Source organism: Tamandua tetradactyla, chromosome 16, assembly GCF_023851605.1.
Source record: "Tamandua tetradactyla isolate mTamTet1 chromosome 16, mTamTet1.pri, whole genome shotgun sequence".
Taxonomy (NCBI): domain Eukaryota; kingdom Metazoa; phylum Chordata; class Mammalia; order Pilosa; family Myrmecophagidae; genus Tamandua; species Tamandua tetradactyla.
Window position 1 is genome coordinate 1,852,626 of NC_135342.1, and position 11,832 is coordinate 1,864,457.

The 11,832-nt window shown below is 40.2% G+C and overlaps 1 protein-coding gene across 1 annotated transcript in view; it reads right to left on the minus strand.

The window, feature by feature from the left end:
• The window catches only part of LOC143660016 (uncharacterized), an 82,997-nt gene extending 72,191 nt beyond the window's left edge, over positions 1–10,806 (minus strand). Inside the window, 7 exon segments of the mRNA XM_077133367.1 lie at positions 1,642–1,760; positions 1,763–1,858; positions 1,861–2,997; positions 4,203–4,329; positions 6,308–6,346; positions 10,279–10,462; positions 10,600–10,806. Of these exon segments, the coding sequence (XP_076989482.1) occupies positions 1,642–1,760; positions 1,763–1,858; positions 1,861–2,997; positions 4,203–4,329; positions 6,308–6,346; positions 10,279–10,389 (1,629 nt within the window). The 5' untranslated portion in view covers positions 10,390–10,462; positions 10,600–10,806.
• Positions 10,807–11,832: the final 1,026 nt, after the last annotated feature.

The following is an 11,832-nucleotide window of genomic DNA, read 5'->3' on the forward strand; positions in this document are numbered from 1 at the left end:
CTACAATTGCAAAGAGATGGAAACAGCCAAAATGTTCATCAACAGACGAGTGGCTAAACAAACTGTGGCGTATACCTACGATGGAATATTATGCAGCTTTAAGACAGAATAAACTTATGAAGCATGTAATAACATGGATGGACCTAGAGAACATTATGCTGAGTGAGTCTAGCCAAAAACTAAAGGACAAATACTGTAAGGTCCCACTGATGTGAACCGACATTCGAGAATCAGCTTGGAATATATCATTGGTAACAGAGACCAGCAGGAGTTAGAAACAGGGTAAGATAATGGGCAATTGGAGCTGAAGGGATACAGACTGTGCAACAGGACTAGATACAAAAACTCAAAAATGGACAGCACAATAATACCTAGGTGTAATGTAACTAGGTTGGAACACTGAATGAAGCTGCACCTGAAATATGGTTTTTTGTTTGTTTGTTTGTGTGTTTGTATCTTTTGTTTTTGTTTTTTTCTTTTTCCTTTATATATATATATATATATATTATTAGTATTATTATTTTAATTCTCTTCTCTATATTAACATTCTATATCTTTTTCTGCTGTTTTGCTAGTTCTTTTCCTAAATCGATGCAAATGTACTAAGAAATGATGATCATACATCTATGTGATGATACTAAGAATTACTGAGTGCATTTGTAGAATGGAATGATTTCTAAATGTTGTGTTAATTTCTTTTCTTTTTTTTGATTAATAAAAAAATTAAAAAAAAAAAAACAAAAAAAACCCAAAAAGTTAAATGTTCACTTACCTTGTGACTCAGGCCTTGTACTCCTAGGGATTAGCACAAAAAATATGTAACCCATAACACTGGATATTGCATGACATCTCATGTAAAAAAGGGTAGTGTGGTCCTCACAACTAACCCAATCTCAAAGTGCCCTCCAAGCCCCACAAATAATCCTGGCATACAGTTCACAAGATTAACTACACAAACCTGTAGTCTATCCCAACAGAATTTAGTGAGCAATGCAAATGAGGCAAAAAAAAACAAAACAAAACTGGAGTGAAAACTATTCTTGGCATCATTCTGCTTCCCCTGAGGCACACAAAGTTTGGGATGCACACAAAACCTCTTCACTACCTCATGCTGACAGAGTCCAATTTTGTTCATTCCCACCTCAAGATTAAAGGTGGCTTAAATAAATATGGTCTTTATTGTTGCACAAACCAGAGCAAAGTGAAACAGTTAGTTCCAGACAGAATGGCTTGGAGGCTGGAAAAATCCATTGTGAGAATCAGAAGACCAAAAATGCTCCTGAAGAAGGTGTATCTTCTCTGCAAGCTGCCAGTAGAACCTAGACTGGATCCTCTTGGCCAATACTAACCGGTCAGACAGAAGGGAATGACAACCCCCAAGGGTCTAGGCTATTAATGATTCCCTCCAGTGAATGGAAGAATAGAGGACTACTCTTCCCTGCTTACATTTGGGTGACTAATGCACCAAGTATGGATCTGCATGTTGACCCAATACTGAAGAAATCTCTACATTTTGTCCGGATGTAGGACATTCAACTTCTAATTGATAGCCCCCTCACGTCTTTCTAGTGTGTCATTATTTTGACTGAGGTGATAAAGTTCACTCCCTGGTATCTTCATCTCATTCTAAGGGCTCTCTACAGTGTGAATTTTCTGGTGTCAAATGAGGTTAGGCTTTTGGCTGAAGGGTTTCCTACACTCACTGCATTCATAAAGCCTATCTGAGTTGTGAAATTTCTGGTGCTGAATCAGAGCAGAGCCTGTCTGAAGACTTAACCACATGTACTACACATGTCAAGTCTTTGCTTGATGTGAAGTTTTTGGTGCTGAGTAAGTTGGGTGCTTTGGCTAAAGAGTCTCCATACTCGCTGCACCCATAAAGTCTTTCTCCAGTGTGAATTCTCCGGTGTTGAGTTAGTCCAAAGCTTTGGCTAAACACTTTCCCACATTCAAGGCACTTATAAGGCCTTTCACCAGTGTGAATTCTCTGATGCTTAATGAGGCTGGAGCTTTGGCTAAATAATTTACCACATACACTACACTCATAAGGCCTCTCACCAGTATGAACCCTCTGATGTTTAATGAGGCTGGGGCTTTGGTTAAAGAATTTCCCACATTCGCTGCACTCATAAGGCCTTGTTCCAGTGTGAACTCTCTGGTGTTTAATGAGGTTGGAGTTGGAGGTAAAGAATTTCCCACATTCACTACATTCATAGGGCCTTGATCCAGTGTGAATTCTCTGGTGTTCAACAAGGCTGGAACTTTGACTAAAGAATTTCCCACATTCATTGCATTCATAAGGCCTTTCTCCAGTGTGAATTCGCTGGTGCCGAACAAGTGTGGGTTTGTTGCTGAAGGTTTTTCCACATTCACTACACTCATAAGGCCTTTCTCCGGTGTGGACTCTTTGGTGCTGAACAAGGATATGTTTGTAACTGAAGGCTTTCCCACATTCACTGCACTCATAAGGCCTTTCTCCAGTGTGGACTCTTTGGTGCAGGACAAGTCTATATTTGCGATTGAAGGATTTCCCACATTCATTACATTTATAATGCCTTTGTCCATTGTGAAAGGTTTGTGCACACTCAGTTTCTTTTTGTGGCTTCCCCATGCTATGACTGACTTGGTGCTGGAGAAGGCCTGAGCTCTCCGGGAAGGCCTTCACAAATTTCCAGCATGGGAAGGGCTTCTTTGACATATGGACCCTGTAGCTCTTCACAAAGGAGGCCCTATCCATCCTGAATGGTTCCTCTCCATGCTGCTTTTTCTGGTGTTGATAAAGTTTTTCACATGCTCTACCCGTATATAATTTCTGCCCAATGTGTGCTCCCAGGTGCTCACTCAGGGGCAAATTATCTTTCAAGTTTGGATCACACATCTCACAGCGATATACATTCTGGGTGGACAGATCTGCCTTTGGAGTATTTGCCTGTGACACTTCTACAGAAACAGTGTGATCAGGGGATACCTCCTCACATTGTCCTCTTCGCCAACAACCTAAAAGCAGAGAAATTTGGTGAACTTCATGTAAACTTTGGTGGGATGGGGCAATCCTATCACAAATGTGCACTTGACACACCAAAGAATGTTTTCAGGATGAGGGATTGGAGTCAGAGTGAGGTAAGAGCTACTGCGTAGTACTAGACCTCTAAAGGTTGCAGAATGAGGAGGACTCACCAGGCAAAAGACATTCACTTCCCTGGGAATGGTTTTCACTAGGGCCTTGCCTGCTGGTGACAAGTGAGCGATGTGTAGAAAAATGTGCCCAGGCCCAGGAAAATCCAACTGTCACCAAGAAGTTGATGTTAAAAGACTATTTTAAAGATACATGCACAACTGTCAAATGACACATTAGGTGTAGGTCAACATTTGAGAGTGGTAGAAGACAAGAGATATGGGGGGCAATTCTGGGTCAGAAGTCAGAGTAGAAAGGACAGGTAGTAAAAATATCAAAAACGGGGAGAAAGTATAGCCACTGGTTTTGGCACCAAAATGGTGTTGGGCAAAAGACCAGTCCTTGATATGATCTGAACTTAGCCATTAACATCAATCTTTCCCTTAATAACAATTATCAGGGTCATCCCCCTTTTGAGCCCCTCTTTCTGTGACTGGAGTTATATCCACCCTGTCATGCAGCCAGCTTTTCCCTTCCATTTCAGTTTGACAAGCTGGGATTTGGAATATGGAAGACCTAAGGGAAAGGGAGCATAGGTGAGTAGCCAGTACTAATCCAGGGAAATGCATCCCAAGACAATGTCAGAAAAGAAAAAAAACACACAAAGTATCTGGGAGAGTCCCCAGGATACATTCAGTGGTCTCAAAACATAATGACTATGTCAGATCTCTGCAATTCCTGGCATTGTCAGGCCCCAGGAAGCTTCAGCTAATTGAGGGCAAAACCTGGAACACAGAAGTGGTATGGATCTAGAGTAAAACTGATAGTGAGTAGCTGATGTAGATGGAATCCGTGGGGCTGACTCTTTTAAGTCTCCCAACCCACAAACCCTTCACTAAAAAGGCTTGGGCGCAGATATGTTGGGCCTACTTATGAAAGGAGGCAATGCACAGAACCTTCCTCTGTGACCCACAGCACTTACTACAGAGAACAGGGAAAAGAAGTAGAGAAGAGTAGAGCTATTCTTTGAGAAAAGGAAAAAGGCAGAGCCCTGCCCAGGACAGTGGGATAAGTGTAAGGGCCTTACCCAGTGAGGCCACAAGTGCAAAGATCTCCAGCATCACATCATGGTACAGGCATCTTTGAGACTCATCAAGGAGCCCCCACTCCTCTTGGGAAAAGTACACAGCCACGTCCTCAAAGGTCACACAGCCCTATGATGGAAACAGTTGTGTCCATGAGCAGCCTCTCTCCTCGGGACCCCATGACTACTCTCCCCCAGCACAGTCAATATCTACTCTGTTAGTCCTCCTCCCTAACTACCCAACTCTGGAGCAGTTTTGCGTCTCTTCATGCCCTATTGATTACTGGATCCAACCCTCAGCAATATCAGATAGACGGGCAGTTAGGCATCATCTAAAATCTGGGTTATACCAGAGTTTTTACCCCTCTACTGCCAGACAATTCCCCAAGGGTTACAAACACTATGCTTTCTAGACACAATCAAACTAAGGCTCACCTTTCTCTTAAGCTCCTAGTACCAAGGCCTTGAAGCAATTAGACCACACTCCCTCCTCACATGCACATCGCTTTTTGTTTTTGGACCACACCTCTCACATATCTTTGACTTGAAACTACCTCCTGACCCATACAGCTGGCATTCTCCTGGCCTCCTCACATACCTTTCTCCATATAGCATCCAAAACATGTTGGGGAAATACAATAGGAACTCTTTCTGTTCCAGATCTCTAATATCAGCCTCTGGTACTACTTGGAAGCCCTTGCTGATTGGCCCAGTTTCTTACTTCAACCTCAGTCACCTAGAACTACATGCAACACTAGACACCCCTGGCCCTGTTCCACTTTGGTGCTGCACATTATAACCCTTCACTAGTTACAACTTTCTTCTGTCCACTGAACACTCACTCAAAATCCACATCACGCTGCAGGACTAGCAACTCTCTCAGTTGATCCCATTTGCTCCTGAGCTAATACAATATTCTGACTAAAGCTCTGACTAAAGCTCACCAAGAGCCACCACAAAGGTACACAGAAAGATGGATAAAAAACAGTCCAACTTCACTGTTACCTTACATCCATCAGTTATGCCTCCACATTCATCTCATGTCCGCTCTCCCATGGAAATTCTAGCCACCTGCTGACTGCCCCCTTTTCTTGTCAACCTGGTCACTATACTTCCTTGTCTATCTGTCATACCATTCCCCCTCCAAGTGCCCAAGCAGAGCTCCTATCCATAGTCCCTATCCTTTCCTCTTTTATCCCCCAACAGCAATGCCACCATGATCTGAACATTTCCCCTCCTATATCTGACTCAGAGCTCCATCTTGGTCCACACACCAGATGTTACACTTTAGAGGTCTCTATCAAGAAGCTCAACCTGGGATTCCAGACTGGTGCATCCTGTTGTTCATTCATCAACTCTACTTGTGGAGTCTCTTGAATAACTGCGATTCAACATGGCCAAAACCTAACTCCTAATATTTCCACGGAAAATTATTCCTACCACCAATTTTCCCATCTCAGTTGATGGTAATTCCATCCTTCCAGGTCTAAAGCCAAAAACCCTGGAGTCATCCATGACTCCTCTGGTTCTCAGATATCCTCTACACTTGAAAATCTGGCCAGCCCTACTTTCAAAACAAATCCAGAAGCCAAATATTTCTTTCACCTCCGCAGCCACCACTTCAGTCCAGCTACAACCAATACTCATCTGGGGACTACAGCAGTCTCCTTGATGGTCTCCTGGCCTCTCCCCTACAGTTTGTTCTGTATTCTGCAGCCAGGGGAACCTATTAAGACTTGTGTCAGAGCACCTCTTTCCTCTGTTTCAAAAACTGCACAGCTGCAATCACTGTCAGAACAGAGACCCAACTTATCAGGCTGCATTCCAGGCCTGACTGCAGGCACCTTGCTCTCTGTTCCCACCAGGCAAAATAGAGACCTGCAGTTTCTAGAACACTTCTAACTCAGTCTCACTTCCAAGCATTTGCATATACTGATCCTGTACCTGAGATACCCTTTCACTGCATTCTACTGGTGGCCAAAAATAGGTATTGGTCTATAGAACTTTTGGCCTGAACTAGGATCCTGTCCTTAAAGTTTCTCCAGGGTTCCCAGACCCAAGGGCAGGAAGAGTGGCAGTGAAATGCTCCCAGGACATCCACCACTCACCAGTGCAGGGTCCATAAGTACTTCCGCTGCAGGCAGAATCTGTGGGTAGAGTTAAGGCCATGTTACTTTAATTCCCATCAGGAATACAGACAATGAAAAAAGACAAATAAGCAAAAATTTAGTATTACAGAAGAAGATAATGCTGAAGGAAAAACTATGTAAAAAGGATAGAAAATGTTATGGAGTATCCCACCATGGTGTCATGTGACTATCTTGAGGAAAGGCATTCTAGAAGTGGAGAAAATAAGTGGAAAGTCTTTCTGTTGGGGTTGAATTTGGTGCGTTTTGGCCAATAAGCCACAAGAGAAGAGTAAGGGACAGTATTGGGAAGGAATGGCTGCAGCAGGTCACAAAGAACTGTTATTTAGCCTTAAGCCACATATAACAAAATTAAGTCTCCTTATATGTCCAAGTTTGTTTCTGACATTTCCATTTCATTCCAATATTCTATCTGTCAGTTCTGCGTCAGTAATACATTGTTCTCTTCCTGTAGGCTTTTACTTGGCCTTCATAACTGTTTAGGCTTGTGATTCATTCTTGTATTTCTTTTTCACATTTAACACTGGTCTTATTAAAAATTGTTTGCTGTAAAACTTAGAATAATTTATAAAATTCTTCAAAATTTTAGGTAACTGAATTCATAGAAAAGTCTGCTCCAAATAAACAGACAGATTTGAAATTACAACACAAAATAGAATTCAAGCATATGCTTTTAACACTTAATTTTTTAACATTTAAATTTTTCCATAGTGTTCAAAGAGATTCCATAGTTTTTTTCATTTTTGCTATTACGAATTTTTTTTTTATTAGAGAAGTTATGGGTTTACAGAAAAGTCATGCAAAAAACAGAGTTCCTATATACCTCCCACACATAGAGAGTTTTCCCTATTATTAACACTTTGCATTACCGCACCTTTGTTACAACTGATGGAAAAATAATGTAATTATACTATAAACTATAGTTCATTATTTACATTAGGGTTCAGTGTTTAGTTGTCCTATGTTTTTAAAATTTATGCTAGTAACATATATATATAACCTAAAATGTTCCCTTTTAGTCACATTCAAACGTATAATTCAGTGGAGCTAATTACATTCACAATGTTGTTCTACCACGATCACCATCCATTACCAAAACTTTTCCATCACCACAGAACTTCTCTATCAATTAAGCATTAATTCTCCACTCCTTAGCTCAACTCTTGATAACTGTATTCCAGTTTCTGACTATGAATTGACATATTCCTTTTCATACCAGTGATGTCACACAATATTTGTCCTTTTGTGTCTGTCTTATTTCACTCAACATGATGTCTTCAAGGTTTTTCCATTTTGTGGCATGTATCAGAATCTCATTCTTTTTTATGGCTGAATAATATACCATCATGTGTGTGTGTGTGTATATATATACACATTTTGCCTATCCAGTAAATGCTATTTATACACTAATCACCCAGATGCTTTTCCCTCTTGTGATAGGGAACTGAATCATTATTTACTGCCTGATAAAGAGGTTTGCTGGAGTCACAATAAATATACTCGGCCTCCTGAAGTTTTGGGGTACCCAGGGCTCACCCTTGACTGTTCAAACTTAACAGAAAGGAAATAAGCTAGGGCTTGACCAGCTCTAAAAACCTCTTGGGATTTTGAAACCTTATTACTTTTTAGCTTAGTAATGATTAATTTCTTCCCCCTAAAAACAAGTACTTTAGCAAAATATCTTAATCATTTTGTCTTGCAGCACTACCAGAAGATGATTATTAGGTTTTGTTGCTAAAGAATACAACCTTATAAAAATAAAACCAAGACTATACCTTATGTTTATGTGTATATTTACCATAAAGCAAATTTATGTAATGTGTGTGTATATATATATATATATACATGCACATACATATGTATGTCAAAAAACAATTATGCAATAGAATAATTTAAAATAAGTATAATAAGTAAATATAACAATTTCATTCAATGAGCTAAAAGAGGAAGTTAGCAATATGGCAAAGAACAAGAATTTAAAACACAAGCATTTCTCAAAAGAATACAGTAAATTGGATTATAAGAATGTAAATAAGTCTAAATTACAATTTAGAAAGTTGCATGATCAGACAGAGGAAATCTCAAAATATGCAATCAGACAAAATAGAGAGCTAAAAATACATAAAGAAAAGGTAAGGGGTAAGATAAGAAGTAGAAAGAACAAATCTGGACAATTTAGATCTAACAAAAAGCAAAATAAAGGAGAGCACCTATAAAAACTGAAAATATCACACCTAGACATGTTATTGAAAATAAACACCACAGACATCAAAAAAAAATCTGTCAAACTGGAGTCAGAAAAACCTATCATTTATATAGCTCACACTTATAAACACAGAAGTGAGTCCAGGATTATAGAAAATACTTTCAGAGTGCTGAAAATCTGAGCACATGCCTTAAACATGTTTCCACATAAAGAATACCAGGATGACCATTTTAGAGGAAATCTACAAATAAGAAAAGCTAGTAAGTTGTCAGGTTCTAGAACAAGAACTGGAAGTAAAAGTAACAAAATTTGCTTCATTACTGATTAGAAAAATAAACTATTGATAAAATAGATTCTTGATAGCATTAATTATTAATTTGTCATGCTTGGAGGTGTTGAAAAACAAAATGACTAGGAAAATTTACTAAAATGCTTGTTTTTGAGGGAGCAGCTAGCAACAGATGTAAGTATAAAAAGTCCTAAATGTTTGAGAACTCAAGAAACTTTTTCTAAAAGTCAAAGTAATGACTAAAAGAATAGAAAAAAAAAAATTAATAAAGAATGTTAAAACAATTGCTAAGAAGAGATTAAGACAGCATAAAACTACATTAAGTAAACAGTGTTATAATGGTAAAGTGCTACAGAATTTAGCTTAAAAAAATTACAGAACACAAACTATAGCTCTCTTTAAGTAGCACATATATGTATGAATCCTTCAATTATGGCTGCAGTGTGCTACAAAACATTGGAAAAGAAAAGCTTTTACATAAATTGTTCTGTGGTAAAGGACTACCAAACAACAAAATAGAAATTCTTTAGCAACAAAACCTAATCATCATGCTGGACACAGTTCAAAAAGACAAAAACTGAATGTCTTGTAAGCTTACAGAAGAGAATACATTTGTGACATGTATAACAGGTTTTGCCAACCAAATACAAATAGCATCACAATATAAACATATACAGTAATTCCAACTACATTAAAATAGTTTGTTATAAAATTAAAATGGTGAGTTATATAGTTCAAAAATCCGAATCCTATAGTATATATAATAAATTGAAAAAAAAAAGCCCTACAAATCAACGAAAAAGAATCAACTCAAAGAGTGCAAAACTTTGTGTATATACAAGAATTACAAAAGGCAAATAACACACACAAAAAGAAAGCAAACAATCTTAATGGTCATAGAGGAAATACAAATAAAAATAAAACCCATCAGATTGGCAAAACTCAGTAAGTTTGATATTGGTGAGTATTAGAAAACTGTAGAAATTAGTAAATATTCAAAAACTACTAGTGGGTGACTAGATTGGTTAAATTTTGGTGAGTAGTTTGGCATCATAAAGCAAATTTAAACCTTTGACCGTTTAGAGAAAGGAAATTCCTACTTTCGATACACATGCTAGACAAAAGTTTGTTTATATACCCCAGAAAACATGGCAATGCTAATAAATGTGTAAAAACTGAAAAAGAAACAAACAAAGCCTTCAAAGTAAGAATGTACTCAGAAGTTTTATATTCATACCATGGACCACGATGCACACACACACACACACAAAAAAAGAAATCGATCTACAGTACACAAAAACACGGACAGAATCACAAATATGATACCGCGCAAATCCTTTTCACAAGGTTCCATTCAAAGACAGTCTTCAACCAGGTGAAATTAATGTTTCCCACCTATTCGGCAAAATTATTAAGAAAATCAAGCAAAGGGCTTACCTGAAACATCAGACAGCTGCTCTGGGGTTTGGACAGCTGTTTTGGAAGGACTGCACAGGTGGCTTCTGGGGTCCCGTGAAGATCCCATTCACTCACCTGGGCAGCGACCATAATTTTTGATTAGGCGCTTAGCTGCACCTGTATGTTCCGTGCACCTTCCCTCACGCAGGTCACATTTAAAAACCTGGAAGAACAACGCTATTGCGTTAAATATAAATATAAGACTTACACTAAGACGACACTAATCACAGCGAAAGTATGTAAATTTTAGTGTAGTCTAAAAGGGGAGGAGGGAGTGAAACGCCGGGACGCAGCAGTTACCTGAGGTGAGGTATTGGCCTGGAGTGTCGGGGGCCAGGAACAGGCTCAAGGCACCGCTGTCGCCAACCGGACCGGCGGCCGCGTCACGCCAGCGGCAAGACCCGCCGAGACTTCGCCCTAGCCTCGCGGCAGCGTAAACAACACCCACTCCCGCCTTAAGGCCCCATCGCCGGAGCCAACCGCCGCACGGCCGACGTACACGGCTTTACAGAAAGTCGCGCGAGGACCGCACCGGAAGTCCCGCCCCGACGCCGTCGCCCGCACGGAAATGCCGCCGTCCGGGCGTCCGCTGGTCGCGTGCAGCCGCCGCGGGAGTGCGCCGCAGAGGCTTCCGGGTGGCGTAGTTCCCGCGGCACCCGGCCCTCCGCGCTTTGGCTGCCCAGGTAGTTTGCGCTCATGGCGGAAATGGAGTTTTATGTCAGGGCGCCCCACAGCCGTGAAACGGCATGGACGCGATACCATGATGCCACTCAGACTCAAGGGGCATCCATCCTCAACTGACATCTACAGGTGTTTTCTTGATGTTCTTTTACGTGTGATTGAAGCCGAAAGTCGGTTATGTGGTTCAGAATGTTAGGTGGGAGCCAGGCGATAAAGACTCCGCACAGGACCAAGCGGTTAGACAGCGGAGGGATGTGGTGTGTCCCGAGCGCGCGGCAAGGTGCTGTGTCCTTGCTCCCCGCAAGAACGATAATGATTGTGTCAGGGGGTGACACTGCTTTATCCATATAATATTTCTTACTCCGTATCCTGATATGTATTTGACTCCTTTTTAAGACCTACCCAACAAGAAGAGCAAATGACCACATGCCAGTTTCTGCCACAACAGTGACTGCAGTGGTTACTATCAGAGCATGATTAGAAAGGGGCATCTGAATTCTGCGATAAAGGATTAAGTGTCTTTCTCCTTTTCTTTCCGGGAAGTGAATGTAATTTTACTTGCAACTGCAGTGTGGGGAGTTGAAATTACTTTAAAAAAAAAAAAAGTGAAATATGCAAATTACTAAAATGAATAATCATAGTTATTCAAATTTAGTGTCCAAAATAGCTCTGGAGAAACATCTAGGGCATGTGGAAAAGGTCAGGAAATCAGTGGTGTTTGATCAACGGATACTGAAGTCTGAGAATTGAGAGAATGAAGGTGAGTGGTTACACAGGAAACTTGGGTGCCCTGATACTTGGACTTTTTAAATTGTAATTTTTTTAAAAAAAGATTGTTCTTGAAAAGCCTGA